Consider the following 25,997-nt stretch of genomic DNA (forward strand, 5'->3'; position numbering starts at 1 on the left):
GCGTGGCAAGGCAGTCTCACGGGGAGCAGCTCTGTGCTGTGAAAGTTGGCCGTATGGGAGTGGGTCTGACGCCAGGCTGGGACGCGCTCTAATATCCCCCTGACAAATTAGCATTAAGAACTCAGGAACAAAGAATATCCGAAGAAGGAATAAGTTTCAGGGTGACTGGTAAAATGCGAGACGGGATTTGTCGTTTACCTCATCTCGCTAATTTACCAGCCATTAACTCTTTCTGTGCGTGCTCCTGGGAAAGTTAAAATAAGCGGACAAACATACATTAAAAACTGTCCTCAAGTGACGCAGTCGTGTTATCAGTCTGAGTGTAATTTCATTCCTTATCGCTATGTCTTCTTTCAAGTGGCACTATGACTGTGTCATGTATTTGATATTTGGTAGCGATGCTGTATCATAAGAACTTCTGAAGTTCTGCTTGTTATTAAACCAGCAGAGATATTTATTTTGACTGCTTTTGTCCAAAAGGGTGTGTGATAAAATCATACTCTATAAAGCAGTGTATTTCACAGTCATTATTATACAAAACGGTTAGAAGTGAAAGGGCACTATTCATGCAGTGAAAATACGTAGCCAATGTACAGAGAAGGTACAGTAGTTTCATCATAAAACAGTGACAATTAACAATATTTAGTAATACATACATTATGTATGGACTTGCGTTTCAATCAAAATGCATAATTTTGTGCTATGTGTTTTGCGATTTTTGCTATGTGATAATACGTATAATGATAATATAGTCATATATTGTACTTCTGCATTTGTTAGTTTAAATTATGGCATTATGGACTGGCATTATTGGCAGGTCTATCCCCTCATACCAGTGGCTCTGAGCTCCAAAGTAAATACTTAAAAACATCACTTTCTAGATACCGCGGTGCCGTGGCACTTTTGTCTTTTGTCCGAAAACTTAAGTGAGACTCAAAAACACAAAGCTGCTTTATGTTACCCCCGCCTCCTCTGGGCTAATCATAAAGCCACAAAAGCATTTAGAGGTTTCAGAGAAAAGCAGATGCTGTGAGATACCATTTCCATAATTTCCACACTCATTCTTATCTTTGTGCTAAAAAGCATATTCCAAACAGACAAAATGCACTTAGTGGCGCCAAGAAGTGGTCCAAAGAAAAAATTGTGCTGTTTTTGAATTTAGGACACAGGCTGTTTTGTGAGCTTTAAAATTAGTTTCAAATCAACTTTGAGCCAACTAAGTCAATAGATTTTCTTTTTTTTTCCCTTGCTTTTTGGTTTGCATATGAAATCCATCGAATGTGCATAGACATGCGTTATTGTATCTATTTGTCATGTTGCTCAATCTTAATAATTCAGCAGTCTGATATTGAACTATAATCCCTTTCCATTAATCAAGTGGTGGGGCAACGCAAGTGGTGGATGTGTGAAGAACTTTGTAAATGAGTACTTCAGCGCTACTGCTCAGGCCTTGGACTGTCCCGATGGCTTTGGCCCCCAGGGGCCTTGCGACAAGCCCTCTGTGGTTTTGTCGCAGTGGGCTGTGAAATTGGAGTGGCAGCTCGGTTCTCTTGGGTTAATCATTCCACAAACGCTCCTTAACAATTGAAGGAGGCTGAGACAGGAAGGACGACCCTAGCTCTGTCTGCGACCCAAGAGCCACCTGCCCTCAATAGTCACGTGGGAGGTAGACTGCTAGACCTGAACATCCCAGGTGGTGATCCCAGGTTGGCCTGATCCATTAAGGTCTGATATAGCAGATGAACTGTGATACCAGCACGTTTGTTGTTCTTTCACCTGCTGCTGTTCTCCTTCCCTTCCAGATTTGTTCCACAGGTATGCAAACATCCAAATTTCCATGTGCAACAGCTGTGAAATCTCTCATTGCCCATGCAGATCAGGTTTTTTCTGCAAGCTACAAAAGCCAAACAAAAGGTACATGGGTCCCATGGTGCTTTCAGATCCTCCCCCACAGCCTTTTCAACTGACATTCTTCTGCCAAATCAAACTGTACGGTTAAGAATCTAGCGCCCGTCCAAAAATCACAATCTCATGAAAGATTGCAGATTGTTTCCATTTCTCTCAGTTGCCGGTGCGTGAGATTTGCACTCACTGGAAGGACCCACTGTAACTCCCGTATGGCAGCGGACAGGCTGACCACAAAGCTGCTCAAATACTTCATTAGAAAAACCATGAGAAGGAAGCTAAATGGCCAAATGTCTCTGGAAGCATGTTTAAATTACGTAGAGTAAGCATGAACAATATCTCACTACTTATTAATGATAGGCCTGTTTATACAGGGCTGTCTACGTCCAGTCTGCGCTGCGGGAAGGAATACCACTGAAACCTTTCCCTCTCCTTTGCTGGGTTAACTAAAATGTTGCGTGGTTGTTATTCAAAATCTTTTTTTTTGAGCCAAATTACCCCGTTTGCTTAAGTGGCTCTGTAATTCCAAGCCAAAGTGGCCGACTTCATAATTCATTGTGAACTCTCGTCAATAGTGTTCAATGTAAATAAGGAGAAATGGTAATGTATTATTTATAGTAATGACATTACCAATGCTTAACGATTCTTGAATATATTTTGCATAAGGCATAACAATATCAGTAGAATGTGGGTGATCCTTTTGCGCCTGGCAAAATTATAACACTACATTTGATATCGTGTAAACAGTGCGTTAAAACGATTATGCAGCCCGGACTGAAAAGCTTACGTAAATGGAAATGAAGACATAATACGAAATAGGCGTTTGGAGTTATGTGCGCTTATATTTAGCAATATTAAAACTGAGATGAATGAAGATATATATTCGCCTAAACAAACAGACGCAGTTTATTAGCCGTTCTGTCATCTGCGCACGTGAGGCGCCTTTTGCCTTGTCCGTTTCGTGGTGAGCAGCCTGAGCAGATTAGCGTGTGTGTCCTGTTGGCCATGAGTGTGTGACTCTAGGTGGAGGACCTTGGCTCTTCAAGCTTGCCAGAGTTCTTCAGGGCCGTTCAGTGGCTCTCAGAAGCTGACAGGGTTAGCTAAAGAGGGCTTCTGGGGGCGGGGGTCGATTCGTCATTACAGCCCCCCCATCCCCCCACCGAACAGCCACTCAGCCAGCACACCTACAAGTGTCACTTGAGGTCCCGCACAAGGCGGAGAAGGCCGTGATCAAGCCAAGACTTCTCGCGGCAGTCGGAGGGGCAGCTCATCAAGCCCTATCAAAAGTCGTACTTTGAAAGGAGACGCATTTTCATTTCCGGGAAGACAGAGCACTGGCGGAGCGCAAAGCGCGTCAAAGAAAAATGGCATCAATAAACACGGCATCTTAATGGGGTGATGAGGAACATCTCTTGACATTAAGCTTCGACAGTGCCGGTAGCTTGCATTAAGACCCTGCGAGGCTCCATCCACATCCATCAGATGTTTTTACTTTCTATGCTAAACTGTTCCTACCTTTAAGACTGCTGCTGTGTGACTTATATTCCCGTGTTTGTTGTCTTATGAATGACAGACAACTACTAAGGCTGCCTTATGGCCAACTAGAGTCCCTGCAGTTCAGGATTTATGATGGGGACGCTTGCAAACGCGTATCGATTTGTTTACTGAACGCATAACAAACAGCCACCCCTGAAATCTTGTTTTTATGCAAATTTACAGGACAACAAATACATATCAGAAAAGATAGTAAGACAGCTTAATGCCTTCCTGCACATCTAAATAATTCAAAATAATTCAAATGTTGCAAGGTTTTATTGTTTTGCTTTTGTTATGGCTGCTTAGTGGATGCTTATACCCAAAGCAGCATTTTGGATAATCTGGAGAATTTTTTTTTCTTCTTTTTTTTTTTTCTTTTTCCTTTTTTAAACAAAAAGCGGTGTAAGTTAAGAAAATCTCTAAGGTGCAACAGCAGAATCCTCCTGGGACAACAGCTGAGAGCTTTTTGAAAATGTGTCACGGTCTTTAAGAGCTTTCCTGCTGCCTGCCCTACTGTACAGTGCTGTAATGAGCACATTTCTGCACTTAATGTCTCCTCATTTTAGGCCTCTGTTATAAATCTGACTCCTGTGCTTCAGATGGAACCTCCACACTGTCATCCATGGTCCTCCAAAGCGTTCATCTCGCACTTTGGCAGGTGACGGTACACTGTTGTAGAGGTCACATATAAATTTGTCTATGTTTGCCCATCTGGTAATAATTCAGCTGCATCTCAGGAGTGCCTCGCAACCAGTTTAGGGAGGGGTCATAACATTTTAACGTTGTTTTGTCATTTTTGCCCGCGGTGCGACCATTCCCTGCATTTTTATCAAATCATCTATCAGTATTTGTTTATTCATTTGTTTATCTGTTTGCGCGTTTATTTATTTATTTATCTATTTATTATTTAATGAATTAAAAATCCGCCAGAGAATCTCGGCGATGAAACTTTAAAACATTTACAGTAGTCTTGAAAATATTTACATTGAAGCTGGCCACAGTCTCAGAAGATGCCTGTATGTAGGTTAGAATTGCAAAGTTAATATGCAAATTGCCTTATCTGGTGGGATTCACAAACAACCATCATCCTGATTGATTTAATAAACTGCTTTTATCTTTCAAAGTGTTAATTAGGCAAGAGGGGCTGCGCTTTGAATCTTGCTTTTCTGTGGCACTTAATCAAGAGCATTAGACAAAAAAAAAGGGACGTTTTTTCATGCCTTAACCTTTTTTTACTGCTTTCTTCAGGATGTAAAGCTACTCTAATGGGTTTAAGGGGAGAGGAGCCTTGGACCACAAGAGCACGTAATGGACTTTAAATGACCGCGTCTGTTTTATCTGCGGACCGTCCCTGTGCTCTGCTGGACCACTGGGCTTTTAGGACCCCGGGGCTATGAGGGACCGACTTTGGACCCATCTCCGGCCAGCGCCACGCTGGACACATTTTCCATGACGCAGGACTTGGCACGCCACGAGGTGATCCTGGAAGGAAGAGAGGCGGTGCTCCCGGCCGCAGGTGCGAGGAGGATACTGCAATGAGGGGAAATGAGGGAGGGTGGACAATGCTTTCAGGAGGAGGGCGTGAGATCTTGAAAAGAGTCCACATGTAGGTGTCCTTTACTGCGAACTGATCCCCTCGCACCCCTGACCCCCTTGGCCGACGGCCGAGGTGTTCAGACGAAGGTGCGTGCGACACAATCAGATCCCACTATAAGAGCAGTCTGTGCGCTCTCTTCCGTTCTTCCCTTTCACAAAAAAAATCTCCCATGAATCTTTGCGCTTGTTCCCACCGTTCAAGTGCGTATTCCCGCTGTTGTGAGATTTGATCTTCCGCAGTTGGACACTTTGAGGGAATATTTTTCTCACTTCCATCCCAAAGCAGTCTGAATAATTTTCAAGTGCATATTTTAATTTTCAATCTATCTTTGATGTCTTATTTGCGTGATTATTTTTCACCACTGGCAAACAACCGAGGCTCGCGCTCAGTCAGACACGCCGAGCGGTTCGCGGACAGCCGGGACCACTCTGACACGATCAAAGATGAATCCCTTATGCATAAGTTCATGTAAAAACAATATGCGCAGATGACAAAAGTGAACCTGAGGTACTTTGTTGTGCCGTCGCATGAGACCAAGTCATAAGCGGAGGGAAGAACTTGTTAGATTATCTTATTAAAGCCAAAAAATCGTATTTAATGAACGACTTCACCTGTCTTTCCAATCAGCCGTTAATGAAAAAAAGAAAAAAAAAATAAACGGGGTCTTTATTTATACCTTTATTTTTTTCGTCTTTGCTGTCAACGTGAACGGTCTGTGAAGTTTCTTGTTAGAAGCACAGAAAGGAAACCTGTGCAATTAAAAGTTACCAGGGGAAATTGCTGGCCAAACAGAATGGGGACGGAGACAGCATCACCTCTAATTATTGACTGGCCCCTGGCTTCCCACAAAAGCCTTCATTAGTGCTTTCCTGCAGTAATTTGGTTTTGCGTGAAATTCATCATTTATTGTCGGTAACCTTTAATTCATCTACTGTTTGCACTTTTGTTTGCTGAAGTAAGGCTTCGCTGTGTGTGACGTGGATGGAAGCCTGGCTTAAAATGCGCAGCACAATGCCTCTCTTAATATTTGTGCCGGCGTCTTTTTCTGTTCCTTTATGCGATTTAAAATAAATCATGCTTCTCAGCAAAACCGCAGCATGGCAAGAAGATTATTTTTTCTTTTTTTTTTATTTTGCGCGGAATCTGTATTTTCAGATTTCAACTTGCCCGGCAATATATCGGGTAGCTAGGAGGAAGTGTTATGTAAAAGAGAGATATTGAAATATGTTTCAGGGCATTTTCTAAATCGTTCATATTGTTGCTTACCATTTGGAAAGGATGAATGTTTTGGAAAGCATTTTATTTATTTAAAAAAAAAAAGAAAAGATCCATTAAATCCAGATATGCTAACTTGTCAGTAGACTTTCATTGCTCTTTCTTCTTCTGGTGCAGGAACAGAAACACACTTACAGGCCGTCCAGCATCAGTGTCCGACACACTGTTTAATATCTTAATATCTCACTGTCTCAAAGTGGGATGCTTTTAGGATTCAGTTTCTCAGCGTTTCCATCTCAAACTTTCTTCCTCCCGAAACAGTGTTCATGATTATGATGCTAACCGTTGCAGTCTGAAAATGTCCTGTATATTAAAATGTAACAGTATTATTACTCAGCCCATTAACCACGGAGGATGACTGCTACTCACTTTTCCTACATGACAAGTAACAGTGCAGGATGACATGTTGGAGATGGATTGCTTACCAACCAACTCTAACTTGTAGGGGACAAAGGAACCAGCTCCGCATATTAATGTGTGGTCCAGTGTCTAATTGTAGTCATAGATACAGATTAGGCTAATGGGTATCAAATGAGTGTAGTGTTGACTTGGCTCTTTGGTCATATGTTATAGATTCATAAATGGTTTATATCTGTTGAATTTTAATCTTGCTGACTAATTAGTTAGTATTCCGTGATTAATGCATTGCTAATAGTTGGTTTTCTCCTAGTTATTACAGAGTTATTAAATTCCTAATAGTTAATAATTAATGCATAACACACGCCTACCAGGGGATCCTCGAAATAGAGTGGAACCACCGATAACAAGATTTACTGGACATAATGAGTCCTGGCCGGCCAGGTTAACTCTTTAAGGGGCAGGTAGCACAGCCATAATTGTCAGCTTGAACCCTTTCGTGTGGCTAAATTTAGATGTACAGCAAGGTGCATCACTGGTTGATTTTTGGAGACGCTGATTATTAACACATGCCCGTGGCTCTCCACTTATGGACATGTTGTGTGTGGGGAAATGAGCTTCCAGAAACATTTCATTTGCACAACAGTGCGGGGAGAATGGTGGAATTGCCCATTGTACCTGATGGGCTGTTAAGTATACTGAACCAGAAGGGGTTGTGATTGGTGATACTCATTAGGAAAATAATGGGGTGGAGGGGCAGCACGGTGGCACAGCGAGTAGTACTGCTGTCTCACAGCACCTGGTTGGTGTGAGAGGACGTGGGTTTGATCTCTGCTCAGTCTGTGTAGAATTTGCATGTTCTCTATGTGGGTTTCCTCTGGGTGCTTTGGTTTCTTCCCACAATCCAAAGACATGCCATTCAGGTTCACCCCTAGTGTGTGAATGACAGAGAGAGAGTGTTCCACTGACGTATAGGTGAGTGACCCGTTGTAAGTAGTGTACCTAGTGATGTAAGTCACCTTGGTGAATAAGGTTTTTGGGTTGATAACACTACATAGAGTTCATTGGAAGGTGCTTTGGAGAAAAGTGTCTCCTAAATAAATGTAAGGTTATTATTGTGCTTTGTTTTCTTATGCAACATCCTTGTTTAGAGTGAATCATATCTCTTAAAAAAACATTTCTGCAACATTAACTGAATCAGATCAAGTGCTCTGTTGAGGGGTACATCATCAGCCTCCTGCTTGGGATTTGAACCTATAATGTTCCACTGTAACACTGAGCCATCTTATCATTGCCCAGTTTGTCTGGCCTGCGCTCACAATGCCTACACAAACACATCTATCTGAGGGTGTTATTGTCTGTGTGATTCATATCATCATGGGTGATTTTCTCAACACCTGCTGGCACTTCTGTTCATCAGGGGCTTGATTCAGAGCAGAACACAGATTACTACTGTCTCCCCAGCCGTATTCAGGGATAATTGTTTGCGTCGCTCGTCTTTGAAGTCCATCCTCAGTGCACACACCTTTTTCACATTGCTCTGTAAACAAATTCCTGCAGTGAATGCCTGTGAGCGTGCAAGCGAAATCAAAGGTGGCCTTGTGCTAATTTCACAGTATCGCCACGCAAGCTCCAGTTGGTATCCCCACCTGTGCGGCAAGAGGCCAACCTGCTGTCTCCTGAGTCATGCCAACCGCTAATCTGAATGTGTGGGTCGATGCGGTAGACGCCGTGCTATGGCACCGATCCTCTCCGGACCTTGGGAGGGTGAAACCTACGCTGAGGTGGGCTGTGGAACAGCTAATCCCACAGGAACAGAAACCATATGACATAAATCAAAGCCCTCCAAATTAGAACACGTGTATTTCCAGACTGCACCTGTCCATGCTGCAGTTTAATTTTGTGCCAATTAACATATTTTTTTTTTTATGTATGTTACTCATACTAATATGTTTCAACTGGTGTTGGAGGTATTTCACAGATTTTTTTTTTTTTTTTTTTTTAAACTGTAACCCCCCCCCCCCCCAAATAGAAGATCGAGAGCACCGACTGGTGTGATTGATTTGCTTATCACAACACCATATATCTAATTCAACACTAAAAACACAGAACACTTGTATGCAAAAAATAGAATTTTATAGAACTTACAATTATTGTTGCAGCATTACAGAGTTATGAAATGTTCATGAAAAATTACACATTTATATTTGTATGGGTATTTTGGAAGTGAAAGAGTCGGAAATAAAACAAAAAAAGACTGGAAAAAATTCCCTTGTTGCAGTTAAATTCTGCTCCTGGTGACTAGATGGATTCCACTGGGGATTTTTTTTTTTTTTTTTTTTGGTTAACTGATGAATAAATACTAAATAATAGTCCAGGAAATTATTGGAAAGAGGCAGGAAATCAACAGAAACTTTTGTTTTTTGTTGCGCAGCTAAATTTGCCAACCAGTAAATAAACAGTTTTCAGAGGTGAAAAAGTTTCCAGGCTTCTTTCTCACCAGATTAATAATCAAGTGTTGTTGCCAAAGAACCAAAATATCAAATGATAATGATGCCATCCAAAGTCTCCTTAATCCTGGAGTATATAAAAAAGACTTTCAAAAGAAGGTGTGCCTGGCCGTATGGAAATGTAATGCTAATAAACTCTCACCCCTGTGGTACTTGAGCTGTTTTCTCTTTGATAACCCAATTATTGTCTCAAGAGCTGTGTCAATTGCTCTAGCGATCCCTTCTTGAACAAATCACTCCCGTAACCTCGAGCACTTTCGATTTGATTCTGCCATTTTTTGACAGTTCAAAGCAATCAGAGGCGGCCTCACAAGGACGGGGATTGATTTTGTGTTCCCGCTTATCATGCTAATTCCCTGAAAATCAGCCTTTTCATCCCCTCGGCCTGATTGCGGCGCTTGGGAAGGACCTGAGCCGCGCGGATGCTCTGTGTCTGTGCCCCGGCACCAGAGCGGGGCCTTCACACTCAGCCTCTGATCGGAGCTCCGCAACACACTCTCACCCTGCTTTGGTCACCTGGCCCTAAAGAACAAGCGAAAAATGACCACAAAAGCACCAGGCCGTTCTGAGAGCTCTCTGTGCTGTGTTACTGCTGCAGTAATTTCTTACATTAGTTTTTATAGCCAGATTTTTTTATGTGCGATAACACAAATAAATAAATATATATATCTATGTATATATACACATATATTCATTTGTACGTGTGTGTGTGTGTGTGTGTGTGTGTATGTGTGTGTATAAAATAAAGGTCCAGGGGAAAAAAAAAGCTTAAGAAAATACATACTGAAAAACATCAATTTGTTTTCTAAATATGCCTGAAGCTGTGGTGTTGGATGTCACAGGTGGGTTTAATTTACGTATGTGCTCGAGCCAGTTTTATATGAGGATATTTTAGCTAATTTGCACATTATAAACTTTAATGTGACACAGTATTGCTAAAATAAGACTGCTTTATTTAAACCCATTCTCCTGGCAAATTCGCACTACATAAACCCTCTTGTTCCATGCGCCCGCAAATAGACCGTCACATTTTGTGTAAACGGTTCATCTATCTATGGCAGATTTTTTAAAATTTTTTTTTTTCTTTTTCCCTGAATGGAGACTAACAGTGTAATTAAATAAGCAAATGTATAAAAACAGATATGTTTCGAAGTTAAAGGGTCGGTGACCTCAGCATTCTAAAGGTGACAGGAGAGTGGATAGTAATTACGAAGCTTGCGGAGTTCACCACAGAAGTTCACATTGTGAAAAGCAGAGCTGTTTAATTTCCGTATTACTCAAGACGGAGCCGCAGCTGTTTTAATTGCATGTGACCTTGGAAGACCAGCTCCGCAGTGAAATCCTACAAAATTAAAGATGACAGACATTCAAAACAGGTCTTGTGATCACTATTAGGCCACAAAGACCCTACTTTTCCCCCTTTCATTCATCCGGTGAGATGGTGCCGTTCTTTTTTAGCAGCAGCTCCGTTAATCATTTCTTGGACAGGGAGCTTGTTTGTTATAAAAATAGTCAGGAGAAATCTTTGCCTTTTTCCCACCAGCATTTGAGCACGAGATGAGGGCTTCAAACTCCGAGGGCCCGATACGGACACAGCGTTACGCCGGGGCCTGTTATTTGTGACATTTGTTCATCAACCAGCAAATTGCTTTCGCTTAAGTGCCTCCACCTTTCAAGTCGGGGAAGAAAAGGCAGTGATACCGTTAATGTTTTCATTTTCATATGAGCCCTTTGTGTTTTTTGATTGAATGAATAATTCCATGTTTTTGCAAGCATTCTCCTGAATTAAATCATTAAGGATGCTGATTTTGAGTTACAGAATACACCCCTGGAGACTCTTTTAGAGCTTTCTGGCTTAATTACATTTTTACTATCTGGTGTCTTATGAAGCGCTTTATTTGTAACTATTTATCTACTGTGAACCAACCTCTGTGTAAACATTTTTTTTTTCCCAGCATAATCAAATTTGTTTTAGCGTGACATACCATCCTAGTGCTTTAATTGCTGAATTTTACCAGATAATTTAATAGAGACATTTTGGAACCCTTTTAATAGAACCAAATTGTTGCAAATAAATAATTTAATCTCAGAGTTAAATACAAATAAATGAAGCTTTATGTACAATGTTATTTGCAAATGCTTACGTGAGCTTTTCGCTGTGATGCCATGCATTGCCTTTTATGTGAACCCAAACAAATTACTCTCCGCAACTTTGCGCTGACTCAGGTTTATTAATGGTTTTCATACTTAGGTTAATTGATTCCTGAATGTCCTCGAAGATTTTGCACTGCGCTGGCAGCTAATAAAAGGCTGCAGTTTGTTTAGGAAACACAAAAACCACACATTCAATATGTGCTCAGAACCTCAAGTTTTAACCTAAATGTCTAAACCAATCATGCAGTCAGTCAGGGGAGACATTCTGGAATCTTTAGATGAACGACTTAAACAGCAGCCATCTATCGTTTCTGTACAGCAGTATCATTAAAGCTCTGTGCATGTTTATGGAATAATTTGGGTTTCACTGTGAAGAAGGCAGGGTGTTGGCTCATTCGATCTGGTCTCCTGTCAACCCCTCCCTTCTAGCTGAAACTGTGTTGAGCAGTGGTGCCAGAACACTGCTTGGAAGTTTCAGTAAGACCACAATGACAAAATGTTGGCAAGAAACACTTTCCCAGAGCAAAGCCATCATGTGTGAAGGAGAGGAAAAATGGGGTTTACGCCACCCTCGGTCCAGCATCACGGTGGGTAAAGCCCGGGCTGGAAGCTCCTCCTCTGTGGTGCTCAGTGAGGCCGCAGAGAAAGCTGGCGAGGTGGAAATTCCAGGAGATGCGAGGAGTGGGGTTCAGATGATTTACAACGACTTTGATTGCCTCTTCTAGCACTGCTCCAGAGGGCTCAGTTTGAGGGGTGAGCGGCTCAGTTCCCTGTATGACTCAGAGCCTGTATTGTCCTGTCCGCAATTTTGCTTCCATTATGTTTGAGTGCACTACTACTACTACAAATGACTTCGGCATGTTGGGGATGAGCACTGCTCCCTGGACCAAGTTGAAAATTCTTGAATGAACCCCAATATCGTGGACTCTTCTGGGGAGATGGTGGGAAGGAGTAATGGAACCAAATCTTTATCTGTAAACAGAGCTGAGCGCTTGTTGCCAGGTTGAAATGTTTACGGCAGGAGTAATCCACGCATGGTGCAGTTCCTGCCAATCTCACAAATTTGATGGAGGACTCTCTGAAAGTTTGAATATTTATAAGCGAGACTTCACAGCTCTAGAGCGATTATTATACTGTATTTCAGTTTAACATTTCTGGCAAGCAGGCAATGGAACTGGAAGAAAAGCCTCCCCTTTTTCTTTCTCCCCTCCCGGTTTTCCTTAAAGGCATCAACCTGGTCAGACTTCTGCTCACTAAATCCTGTTGATTAACAAAACCATTCAAATTAAAATTCATAGCATGGATTTGGATCAGCTGAAGCACACGCAGTGTTGTTCATTCTGCCAAAGGTTACTGCAGTGTTTGAGACATTGTCATTTGCGAAAATACATGCTTCTGGTGTAGCGTAAATGGAAAGCTGGACTTGTTCATCATGGAGTAGGTGCAAAGGAAATGAAGCAATGGAAAGGGTAAAATTTGTTGCACAAAGTCGTGGGGAAGAATAAGTGGACTGGTGTAATCTATATTTCCCCATGGCTTCTTCCTTTTGGTTGTGCAGAAATGGTGCAGTACACCATGGTTGTTTTTGAAAGTTTCACCCACCCTGGCATCTTCTCCCCAGGGGGTGATGGGGTCCTTGTGGGTTTTGTGGACAGTGGGTGTGCACTGTGGCTGAACCCAAACCTCATATGGCCTGGGAGCCCTTGGGATCAGGGCTTCTGAACTGCCTTGGGTTTCACTGAGGTACAAGGCAGCGTGGCTGACTTTTCAAGTGGTCACTTTAACTTCCCCTTGCAGACAAAGAGTACATTCTGTCGTATGGTTATTCAAGTTCAGTTTGTGGCTATTTTGATTTGAGGGAGCTGTGCTGGATAAGGGGCAACTTGAATGTTGTGTGCTACTCAGAAGAGGACAAAGGAAAGCCTATTAGTAGGAGCATGGACAAAAGGAATGAAAACATTTGGGACTGGGGGCTCCTTTACAAGAAAAAAAAGAAGGAAAAAATGAAAAACCGTGGTCCTTAACTTCTTTCCAAGCCAAACTCTTCTCTTTACTATACTTTATTACAATTGAGAATGTCATCCAGATGCAGCCACCAATACTATATGAAAACAAGGAACATTTTCTTCCCATGGAGACTCTATATCCAAATGTAGCATGGTGGTGTTTGAACATATCAAGGTTCCAATGCACTTCAGCTTGTTTGAAAATAACTTTTATTATTTTTTTTTATGTTGCATATTACATATTGTGTACATTGGTGATACAGAGAATTTTATCCAAAGTGAACCTTTACTTCACTAGAGTGTCCATCTATTACTGTTTCCACAGAGGGAGCTGCATGCAATTAAATATATTTGAACATCATTCATTTTGCAAGTTAGAAAAGGTATGGACAACGGTCATAAAGAGACCGGATGTTCAAAAACAAATTCAGTATTAAACATTTTGTTGAATTTAAAAAAGAAAAACTATTTCAAGCTATTTTACAAATTCAATCTAAGACTTCCACAAAATAAGTTTGAAAAAGAAAAATACTTTAAGAACACACATTTATCTTGTATCATTATGACCTTTAAAGAAACCATGCAATTCTTTCCTCTGAATGGAGATCCAAAGCGTCAAATATTCCTTTATGTTATATTTACATTCACATCCATATCTATTACACATTTCTGGCTTCTTTTCTCACAGCCAGTCTATTGCTCATAGTAAAAACAGGACCTTATCAGAGGTTGTCTTAACAATGTGCATCTCATACAGTTTCATTCATACAAACGCCATGAAAATAAAAACACAACTAAAAATCTCTTTTGCTTTCCCGTCATCTCTGCAATGTACAGACATGTAGGTACAGTTACTGAAACAGTGTTCATTCCAGTGTCAACCTTATTAGGTTTAATGGTGTTCACTTGTTGCCAATGAATTGATAACCAATAACCTGTCAATGGCTAGGGACAAGGGCTGTCCACTGCTGTACCGCAACACAATTTTGTCAAAAACATCTGAAAATATAACCATTTGCATGGACTTTGTTAAAAAGTGGTATACCATTCTCTGCTTTACTTGCCGCCCTCCTCTATTTTTATTTACCCTCAGGCCCAAAAATCTCCGAACACTCAGTAAGAATGAACTCCACTATTTGGTTCTGGTACACCATGTTGACTGCCATGTTTCCAGAGTCCAGTTCGGGCCACAGAAGTGTTGGGCCAAACACGATGCCAATGCCTTGGGTGGACATGAGGTTCTTTGATGACTTGGTGAGGATCCTGTAAATAGAAGAAATCACAGGTAAATGTAACAAAAGAAAGACTAGGTAAGTTTGGAAAGATTAATGAAGAAATTTGTATTATGTGAGAAACTGACATGTTGCTCATTTACATGTATTTATTATATACTTTTATGAAGAATAAAATAAATGCCACAGCCTACATTGTTAATAAGTAATAAAATGGTTTTAGTAAAAGGTATTAGCCTTTACACAGCCGCTACTCCCGTATTGTATGTAAATGTTTGTCCACCCTAAAAAAAAAATAGAAATCTGTAGGAAGGTGATCAGGATTCGTCTATCATGAGTTTTATGCACCTACTCGTGCGATGAACATCGGTGCATCAAGTGGAAAGAAACAAACTAGGTTTACTTAAGAATCACATGTCTGCAACTATGTCTCTCTTTCTCCTAATGTAACGCACAAATTTGTATTTTCGCTGAGATGTACATCGCTTTGGAGAAAAGTATTTGCTAAATGAATAAATGTAAATGTAGGTATTAAATAACAACAGACTTCCTCTAGTGGATACTTCTTCCTTCCCTCTGTAACTTGCAGATATCATTCCCCAATTTATTATTATTATTATTATTATTATTATTATTATTATTATTATTATTATATAAATAAAAACATACAAGAAAATAATTCCATCACCCTTGTTTGAGTATTTAACACTTCAGAGGTCATAAGAAGTTATGGTACCTTAGTGTATCAGGCTCAGGGCTTTGCAACTTTTAGTCTATCTCAAGATGTTAAAAAGATATTACATTTATTTATGTAGCAGACACTTTCTCCAAAGCAATTTCCAATGAACTCTAGGTACCGCTATCAGCCAAGACACCTTATTCACCGTAGTGACTTACACTGCTAGATACACTACTTACAATGGATCAAACATCCATACACCAGTGGAACACACACACACACACACACTGTGGGTGAACCTGAACAGCATGTCTTTGGACTGTGGGAGGAAACCCAAGCAGACACAGGGTGAACATGCAATGTCCACACAGAATGAGCAAGGATCCAACCCATGTCCTCTCACACCACCTGGGCACTGTGAGACAGCAGTCCTACTCGTTGTACCACCATGCCGCCACTTAATGTTTCCTCATGTGTTCCTGTCTGAAAAAAGAGTAGGTGGAAGTGTTTTTTGCATTCTGATAATCCCGCGAGTGAATCTAAAACACATTGTTTTTTAAGTTAGTTGCATGCATGAACAGGCTAACACTTCTCTACTGAGAGTACAAATAAACTTCATATATTAACCGTCACATTCCAGCAAAAGTTTTATGGATAGACCACTTGCTCTTTGTTGCAAATATGGCTAAAAGATTCCAGATGCTTTTTTTCCCAGTTTTCTTCTTTTAAAATTTCTGTTTGAAAAACAAAATATCATGGTATTATGAATAAAAAAGTTCCATGTGGGAATTATGAATTCAGCGACAATAATAAATACGCCACTTGGAATCTTTCATAACATCTTAGAGCAGATGTACGCAGATAAATCTTCTCCAATTCGGCCACAAGGGTAAAATATTATTATAGTAGCCTTGTAAGGTATTATTTATAAAAATCCAATTAAGTGTTTGTGCTTTGCACAGAAGTAGTTTTCTCTTTCATCTGCTTGAACTAAAATGACATGTTGGTGGAGATGAGTAATGTAATATAACAAATAAAGTGTAGGAAAGAATGGTGTATGAAGTACAAGCCTGACAATAGGAAGAGGCAGAGCAGTCGGCAGGACGGGATATTTGAGAGCCGGCAGTGTCCCAGAAAAGCCTTTCTAATCCTAGTAAACTGTAGGACCAGCTATCTGCCAAGACGAGGCCTTCTCTCTGGGCAGCTGGACAACTCAACCCCAAACCACACAGCACAATTTTACTCTGCTAGAAGGGGGTACTGCATCTCTTTCTCTCTCTCTCTCTCACACACACATGCAGACAACTCTACCTCACTCTTCCTCCGTTCTTGGACTGAGGTGTCGTGTGGATGAGGCCCTGGTCCCTGGACAGACATTTTCCCTGGAGCATTTTCAGGCCACAACACAAAGTGACGGGTTCCCTGCTAAAGCCTGGGGTGTGATCTGGGTCCTTGGCCAGGCGAAGTCAGCCGCTCATGCGGATCCCTGCTCGCAACGCATTCAGACTCAAGTAAAAGGTAATGAAGCACAGCCCCAGCAACGGATGTGCCCCTTTCGCCGGATTTTGAAAAAACAAAGTGCAGAATCCATAGTTAACAGACTACAGGTAAATGTTTTAACGCCCATTAAACTCACATAATCCTGAGAAGCAGGGATCAAACATAACCTTCGAAAATTACTACCCTAACAAAGTGGGCAGAACTCACAATCAGAACCTCGTGAAAAGTTTTATGTGAATGCCACAATCGCAAGTCACGTCAATAAACAAAGCTGCCAGCCCAGTTGTTTTATTTCCCCAAACAGTTAATTACGCCACTTCACAACTTTCTTATTAGCAAACAGCCAGACTGCTGACATGGGAACTTATTCTCAAGATGCACCAGCGTGGATTAACACAACGCTTAAGTATTCCATTGTACTAGTACAAACTACCCACTTAGCCCTCATTCAAATGTAATTTGAATAATAACTGTCTAGAAATTGGCACTCAAGTCTGGAGGAAGAATCTTGGAAATAATTATTAGCGAGATCAAAAAATTGTGGGGCGAGCCAAGAACAAACTGTCCTGTGAGTTACGTGCTTCGGTTGACTTTACAGTTACAGAGTAACGTGACGTCGTCCAAGGCAAACAAAGCCGAGATGTTCAGAAATGTACCTTACATGTGGTGAGATTTGGTGGGCCCAGTTTGTCCTTGTGAACATTGTTTAAAAAAATAGCAGTGTTGGAGGAAGACAAAAAAAAATAAAGTGTTCAAAGGCATCATTTTCCAAGCTGAACATTAAATGCCGATATGTACTGCTTGCTTATATTTGGCCTTCCCACTGACTACTTCTAGATTTACGCTTATTCATTTCGCTGAAATTTTTATCCAAAGTGACTTACAATGTTTTGCTGACTTACTTACAGTGATTTAAGCATTTATATGGTAATTGTTACCTTGCCCAAGAGTATTACGCAGTGGGTGGGATTTAAACCTGGGTCTCCCCTGCTGCTAAAGCGTTTGTTCTGGTAGCTGTTGGCTTCGTGTCCGATGTTCGTACTCTTCTGCCTTTTCAAAGTATACTGCTATTGAGTACAGGTATCATGATGGTTTTGACCCACAAGCTTCTTACTGTTCAACACCCTCCGCTCTCTGAGTTTAGGCAAGTCACCTTCCTTTTCTCTTGTGCTCTCGTCCCCACATCATAGTGTATGTGTGGAGAACATGTGTGTATGTTTGTGTTTTTGTGAGACACAGAGCCGATGGCTACTGGTGGTCAGCTGACACATGGCTCTCTTGTGGACCAGTAGAAGCAATGGTGTGCTCAACCGCTACAGAAATCCCGATCACAACTGTTGTGTGACACAGGTCCCTTATTAACTGCTGTGTGGGATACAGGAATTGGGCTGCACGGGGTTGAGAAGGCATAGCGACTAAGGAACCCACACGTTTTTTTTTTTTTTTTTGTCCTTATATTGTAAAAGTGCAATTCTGAAGGAAAAAACAACAGCGATCCCGCTGAGTGATGCTGTTTTTGCAGATTTTTTGGATGGCCTGGCGCTTTGGTTTTCAGAAACTCTAAACGTATTCTTTTATTATATGTTGTATAAATAGGGCTGGTGGAGTCAGGGACTTGGCGGGGCCCAGGGAAGGCTTTGAAATGCTGCAGCCGGAGCTGAGGCTTGGCTGGGAGACAGCGACAGCCGATACTGGGCGACTGGCTGCCTCGGGAGGCGACCCGCGCCTGAGCCGGGACCGTCTCGGGCCACGACAAACGACCCCATTAGACGCCCCAAGGCAGAATCAGGTCTTTATTAAACCTACTCCAGCGAGCACTGCTAGACAGATGTGCACAGTGCTTTTCCAGAGCCTGAGTACAAGACTTTGTGCCATGTTCTACAAACCCTCATTGGCGAAAGGCTTCAGGGATGTTAAGCGAATAAAATTTCCAGGCATTTTGTATTTAATACAGGACCGGTATTGCCCGGGTTGCCATTATATACTCCAACTTTTGAATATTACTACACTTTATATTATCATAGGTATTATGAATCGCTTCAGGAGAATTCCTTTAGGGGGATTGTGCTGTTTATGGTTTTTATATGAAGTTTAATTTAATAATTTTAGTATCTCAGTACAGCAATGAAAAGATACCTTGGAGCCAGCAGTCACTTGCTCATAGAAAACTGTTAATGGCCACCTCACTGTTGCTACAGATACCACTACAAATGAAACCGAGGCAGAGAACCCTCAGATTTCAAATAGCTTTTAACCATTGCACTTAAATAGGTTTTTAAAAAAAGTACAGGTATGAGCGGAGCACAAGAAGGTAATGACGCACGTGGTACATATTCCACCCTGCATTGTTACAAAAGCAGCCGGTGTTTGAAATTTATTCAGCAAATAAGAAAACTGCAAGATGGAACACCGACCTTTATTTGTTTGTTTATTTATTTGATGAATTAACGAAGGAAAAGTGTCAGCATCACACTTTAAAGAAATATGTTTCGAAGGTCATTATGCAAAGAGAGACTTGTACTGAGATCACATACAAGCGAGACTGACATAAATAAGGCCAAACTGTTGTCATTTGTACTTTCCAAATGTACGTAGTATCCGTACAGGTTTCAAACGGGCCGGTTGATTATTTGCATCTATGGTGTCATTCTAGCTTGAAATATTTTAAAGACGGCCATTATCTCCCCCAACCTGAACCATTATCTTTAATAATGTTTTTTACTCCTACACGGCTTGCACTGATGTTGCATTGATGTAAACTACAGAGACACTATATCTACATGCCATTTCAAGCACATTAATTGCATTAAAAGCTGATGAAAAGTTAAGATGACGGACTCGAATATTGGTGCATGAAATTATTATAATTTCACCTTAAAAGAAAAAGGCTCTTTTGCATAAAACGGGGCTGACAACATTGGTTGTCAAGTGTAAACACTCATTGCTGTAAATATTTCTGACAGTTAAAAGAGTTGAGGGAACAAGGCACATTATATCAGGGAACTATGCAAAATAACAAATTTACTATGTAAAGAGTAAAACATTTTAACCGTTTAAACATTTTGTGTTATACAGTAACTAATTTAAACCCATTTTATAAGATATATGATAACTATGTGGTTATGGATTCAAACTTGTAATGTAAATGCTGTGATTCCAAGGAACAACCCTCTTGTCATGCCTTTAAAAACGGTGCTCACTGTGCTGCAACCGTAAAATATCTAACTACAAACATGGGTAAACCTATACGTTACATTGGAAAAAGACATGTACTTTTGTTAAACAAGAATTATGATAAAAACTCTATAAACCAAGGTAGCATTATGCTATCAGCAAAGGATTTTTTTTCTTTTTTTTTACAACATGGAAATGTGATATATCATGCTACAGTCAAAAGCCCCTTAAAGACGTGGAAGATAAAAGCAAGGTAAACACACCGGTAAGGTACTAGAGCAGCTCAGCAACCCGCCGCCTCCAGGATTGCGAGTTAGGACAACAAAAGGTAATTGATTCCAGGCTTGCACATGAGTTGCAGGTGAAACCTTGATTGCAGGAAATTTATTAATGAGCATCCATTCATCAGAGCTGACAAAGAGCAATTGGAGTACGTTCACGCTACATCCTTGAAGTGAATGTATACTTTTTCATCAGCCTATCCAGTTATGGCAGATGTAAAGACAATGAAGAAAACCTTTACCTAAGTATCCATTAAAATCAATGTGTGACCCTGATGCTTAAACTGAATTCAATTATAGTCAACAAACTGTACATGTAAGTGACTCTCTTAAATGGAATTATATATGAATATGTAGAAAAACAAATGAGCATGAGCATATTTGTATGATAATATTGTTTGTTGTTTAGACCTGATAAGTGTTGAAAGCCAACAGAAACTGCCATTTAAAAAGCTGACCCTCCAAACACAATTAATTCCTACTTATGGCATAAAGCTTCTGATTAATTTTGCATTACATCAGTCACAGACACTTGTGTCTCTATCAGCATTTTTAGCTAATAAAAGCAACAGTTTTCAACTGTTGTTACTAATGATTTGGATGTACAGTAAATAGTCTTAACAATTAAATAACTTTTTTGCAACAACTTTATATTGTAAAAACTCTGATTAGTAGTATTATTTACATTTATTTATCAAATGCTTTTTTCTAAAGCGACTTCCAATGAATACTATGTAGTGTTATCAGCCCACACCCCTTAGTCACCAAGGTGACTTACATTGCTAGATACACAACTTACAAGGGGTTACTCATCCATACATGAGTGGAACACACTCTCTCTGTGTCACTCACACACTATGGGGGAACCTGAACAGCATGTCTTTGGACTGTGGGGAGAACATGCAAACTCCACACAAACTGAGCAGGGATTGAACCCATGTCCTTTCACACCATGCAGGCACTGTGAGACAGCAGCACTACTCACTGTGCCACCATACTGCTTGATTATTGGCATTACTGACATTACCACACCTGTTAGGACTATCCCATGCAATGCATGCATAGTTATTAAATTAATATTCATGTAGTAGTAGTAGTGATAATAATAATAATAATAATAATAATAATAATAATAATAATAATAATGAAGAATTAAACAAAAACTGAAAGTGCTGAAGAATCTTGCTCAGACCTAATTTAACAGGAAAGATGTAGACAAAAGGAAATAGGACTTACGGCCTTATTCCCTGTGCAATTTGAGAGTGGTGGCAATTAAAATGCTGATTAATGTCAGCTAAGACGCAACTTTATAAATCTGACAGAACTGTGGGGAAAACGCAGTATAATTCTCAAATCTCCTGACCTTGGGCTTATTATTTCTAAATGACACTGAACACTTTCCATTACCCTTCTGATGAAATGCTGCAGAGACTCTGAACAGCCTCCATTAAAAACAACAGGGAATGCGAGGTTGCTGCATTGTATTCATTTGCACATACTCATTTAATTATGTTACGGAATTGGCTTTGTTTACAACCTTTTGTAATTTGAGTAATCGCTGCATGCTCGATTTATCACATCCGGTGTCAGTAATGTAATTGTATAAATCCACTCAAGGTAGACAATATGGACAGACAATCATTAATGAAAACTGGAAAAAATAGAATGAAAGGAAGCAATATATTGGCCACAGTATAACATCGTGCTATCACATGTGATCCGTTTAACCTCACGCAGTTTACTAATCTGATTGCCCTTGTATAGGAAATGAAAAAGTGTAGACAGGCCTTACTGGAGCACGTATATGAGAGTGCTTAGGGTGCTGCACAGCTTACTAGCGAAAGGCCAGAATACCCAGTGGTAGCCTTGCAGTGCTCAGTTTGATCTGATAACAGATTGATATCCCAAATAGGAGCTGACAGGCATTGCTAAAGATGCCAATGGTAATTAATTAGCATCTAATTTTGACCAGAGAACAACAGGATATAGGAGCCCGGTGCTCAATGCCATTCCTCCCCCAGGCCGCCTTTATTAGGGTCAGGATTGCAGCTCCCTGATCTCAGGGCCGGGTAATAAATTGAGGCGGGCAAGCGGACCGCGCTGACGTTCATGGTGCATCTCTGTCACCATTCCCAGGGCCCCGAGGCTACGACAAGGGCTCTGAGCTCTACAGTCTCCACATAGATGGGAGCAAAATGTTCCTGGGGCCACTTACATGAGTCTTGTGATTTCCATGAGCTTTAATCATACAGGCTGTGTTGGTATGAGCATTTTCTTCCTGTGTGCTTCAATTAATTACAATTAAGTACTGTACAAAGAAACATTCATACTTAACGCAATACGTACACCTAAATGCCCAAATAACTTGTCAACAATTTATATATACTTCACTGAGCAATTAGGTCATATAACAAGTAAACTATCGTGATGTGCATTGATTTGTTCCATTGCTGATCTTTTTTGATTTTCAGCAAAATGTTATCTACAATAGGGGGTGCGGTGGCGCAGTGGGTTGGACCGCAGTCCTCCTCTTCGGTGGGTCTGGGGTTCGAGTCCCGCTTGGGGTACCTTGCGACGGACTGGCGTCCCGTCCTGGGTGTGTCCCCTCCCCCTCCGGCCTTACGCCCTGTGTTACCGGGTAGGCTCCGGTTCCCCGTGACCCCGTATGGGACAAGCGGTTCTGAAAATGTGTGTGTGTGTGTGTGTGTGTGTTATCTACAAGCTTAGTGTCTATTTTCAAGTAAATACTATATGCAAATTGAGGACTATCCCAAAGCAAGGTCCTCTGTCATAATTTGCAGTTGCAAACACTTCCACTACAGAAGTCTTCTTCTTCTGGCACTTGAATTGGAAAATTTGTGATGTTCTGGCAGTAGAAAAGAAGGGACAGGTGCAGACTTAGATCCTATTGTATGGTTTATATATTTTCATGTGCAATCAGTTTTCCCCTTTTTTAAATTGCAGCTCCTGCTGTTACCCCTATATACCTTGTGGGTCTCTTGCCAAAATATTCTGGCACAGACTAAAAGTAGACTCTGGATGTGGTGATCCTCAGACTCAGAGTTTATGGGCGCAGTGAGCCAATGCAGAGCTAGAGAGAAAGAACAGGAAGCAATGGAGGGAACTTCGGTTCGGGGACGAGTCAACGACATTTCTACTTTTGCCCTCCATGTTGACTCAGTCATACCTTGCATCACTTTTAAGCTTGCTGTTTTATTTTTCCACAGAGTGGAAAGGGACTCTGGATTCACAAAAAACATAACACATGGACTTCAAACCATTGTGGTGAATTGAGAAAAAAGAGAAAAATGAACACCACTCCCAAAACACCCACGAGAGAGGAATAAATAGTAAATGGGTACGCGAAGGTACACTTAAGAAATCTGGTTTCCTTGGCCACATCATCACAATATGGATATACAACTGCTTATTGAATCCAGGCAACTCAGATTTAGGGGGAAAAATGAAAAGAATACCAGCTCCACAAAAGTAAACCCACAACAAAGGGACTTTGGAGGCAAACTTCACAGACTTGTACTACACTGTTCATCGAGCTCAGCCAGAGTAAAAATAGGTCCTCAAGCGAAACTCTTTTTCTTAACAGGTCTTTCATTTTCCTTGCAGGGAACAATGGAAAAAAGTTGAAGAAAACTCTTGTTACTATGCCTCGTTTAAAAGTAACCAGGCTTGAAAATATTTTTATCGCATTAAGTATGCATGGACATACAAACACTTTTGGCATTAAAATCATTATGTCTAATTGTGGACTTTGCTGGTCCATAATCTTTATTTACTTATTTACTCACTTATACATACTATGGTTTTCTCCATCAAAAGTTATTTCAGCAAGAGTGTCCAGGAATGACTCAAGAGACAGACTTTAGTTATGATGGGTTAACTGGAGTCCAGATGTATCACACTTCTGCAGAACACCACAGTATTGGATAAAATTTTGTTTGTGGTAACCTTAAACTCATTCAGACAGTCATTTTAAGTTTATGTGTGTATGTTTCTATGTGTGTGCTTGCAAACGGGCCAGAATAAACATATAAACATTGTATTTTGTCTTTTAAACATTCTGGCTCCTTTAATTAATGGTTGTGAGTTTACATTGATCAAAACAACATTACATATATGTACTATTTTACATTTTGTGCTGTGAAAATCAGTAAAACCTTAAACTATTTATATTGATATTTTTCACTGTAAAAGTATCACCATAACATTTTTAAAAATAAAATTATTACTATATACAGTATACAATATAATTTTGACATATAACAGCTATTTATATTATAAACAGTATTTTTGAAGTATTCAGACCCTTGATTAATTCTTTCATTTTAGTGAAATGGAAATGGTCCATTTACACATGAACAGTGTTAGGTCTGTGTCTGGGAGAGTGGCAGAAATGCAGCCATTTCTCAGATAGAACCATTTTAAAGCACATCACGAGTGTGCCAAAAAACTTGAGTGATCTTCAGCTTTTTACCACAAAGTCTGTGTGATGTGTGGCACAAAGTAAATGCTGTCCATGCCCCTAGACGTACCATCCCCACAGTGAGGTATGGTGGTGCCAGCATCATGCTGTGGGGCTGGTTTTAATCAGCAGAGACTGGGGATCTTGTTGAAAAATATGTGAAGAAATTGCTAGAGAACCTGTAAAAATCTAAGAAAATGCAACTTAGAAGAAAGTTAATCTTTCAGCAGGACAGTGATTCAAAGTACACGGTCAAAATAATGTCAGAATGGCTCGAGAAAAAAATTGTGAATGTCCTTCAGTGACCCAGCCAGAGTGCTAATGTCGCTGCAACTGGGAATTTGTAGCACTTTTTGAAAATTGTCTTCCATAAGAGTCAACAAACTTGAGGTAAATCTGCCTTGAAAAATGGGCAAGAAGCACTCCCAAACAGTGAGGGGCCCATACTTAGCTCAAAAGATTTAAAGAGGTCATTACGGCAAAACATGGCCTTACTAAAAGTATACGTTTTGGGGTTTTGAATACTAATACAAACAGCATATTTCAGTTTTTATTTTCCCTAAAATATTTAACATAAAAACAAGGTCACCTTAAAATAATTGTTTCAGGGTTTTGAAATAAAAGATCAAAACATGTGAAGTTCTAGTGTACCCTTCAGTAAAATGGGAGACTTGGCCAAGAGTCTGAATACTTTTGTAAGGAACTATATATTTCCTTTATTAATGATGATACCGCCAATCTGTTCATGCATTGTACATCATATCCCAAAAATTACTGCTCCACATGCTTAATGTCAACTGCTTAATGTCAACGAAGCATAATAATTACCGGTGTTTGTGCCGAGCAACTTAAAATGGACGTAGTCTGCTTTTATGTTTTGTTCATTAGTCAGCTAATTGCCATAATTAGACAAGTAATTTGCCCACTTAGAACAACAAAATTTTGGTGTATGTAACTGCATCACCGGGAAACAGTGGTGACATCTGAGGTCAGGGAAATGGAACAACAGATTGTACAAGTCAGGGAAACTGATAAAACAGCAATACTGGTTTGACTGTGAATGACTTTGGAGTTCCGTTGTATTCCCTGTACTGTATTAAAAGTGCAGGAGGACTGCAGACAATAAGGAGATCTTGGGATAATGGTCCAAGACTTTCCCCCAGTCTGTTGTGGCGGTTGGGAGGGTGAGGCGGCTCCCAAGAGAACTTTAAAATCGCTAATCCCTCTCATCATTTGAACATGTGCCCTCCAGAGTTGGCGCTTCACTCGGAGACACGGGGGGAAAAAAACATTTCACATTCACAGATGATC

The 25,997-nt window shown here is 40.5% G+C and overlaps 1 protein-coding gene across 2 annotated transcripts in view; it reads right to left on the reverse strand.

The window, feature by feature from the left end:
* Positions 1-13,573: 13,573 nt before the first annotated feature.
* arhgap15 (Rho GTPase activating protein 15) overlaps positions 13,574-25,997 on the reverse strand; it is a 136,043-nt gene continuing 123,619 nt past the window's right edge. For both annotated transcript variants that reach the window (XM_018735561.2, XM_018735560.2), the window contains one exon: positions 13,574-14,603. In XM_018735561.2, the coding sequence (XP_018591077.1) occupies positions 14,420-14,603 (184 nt within the window). In that variant the 3' untranslated portion in view covers positions 13,574-14,419. The remainder of the gene's footprint in view (positions 14,604-25,997) is intronic.

Source organism: Scleropages formosus, chromosome 21 (genome assembly GCF_900964775.1).
Source record: "Scleropages formosus chromosome 21, fSclFor1.1, whole genome shotgun sequence".
NCBI lineage: Eukaryota > Metazoa > Chordata > Actinopteri > Osteoglossiformes > Osteoglossidae > Scleropages > Scleropages formosus.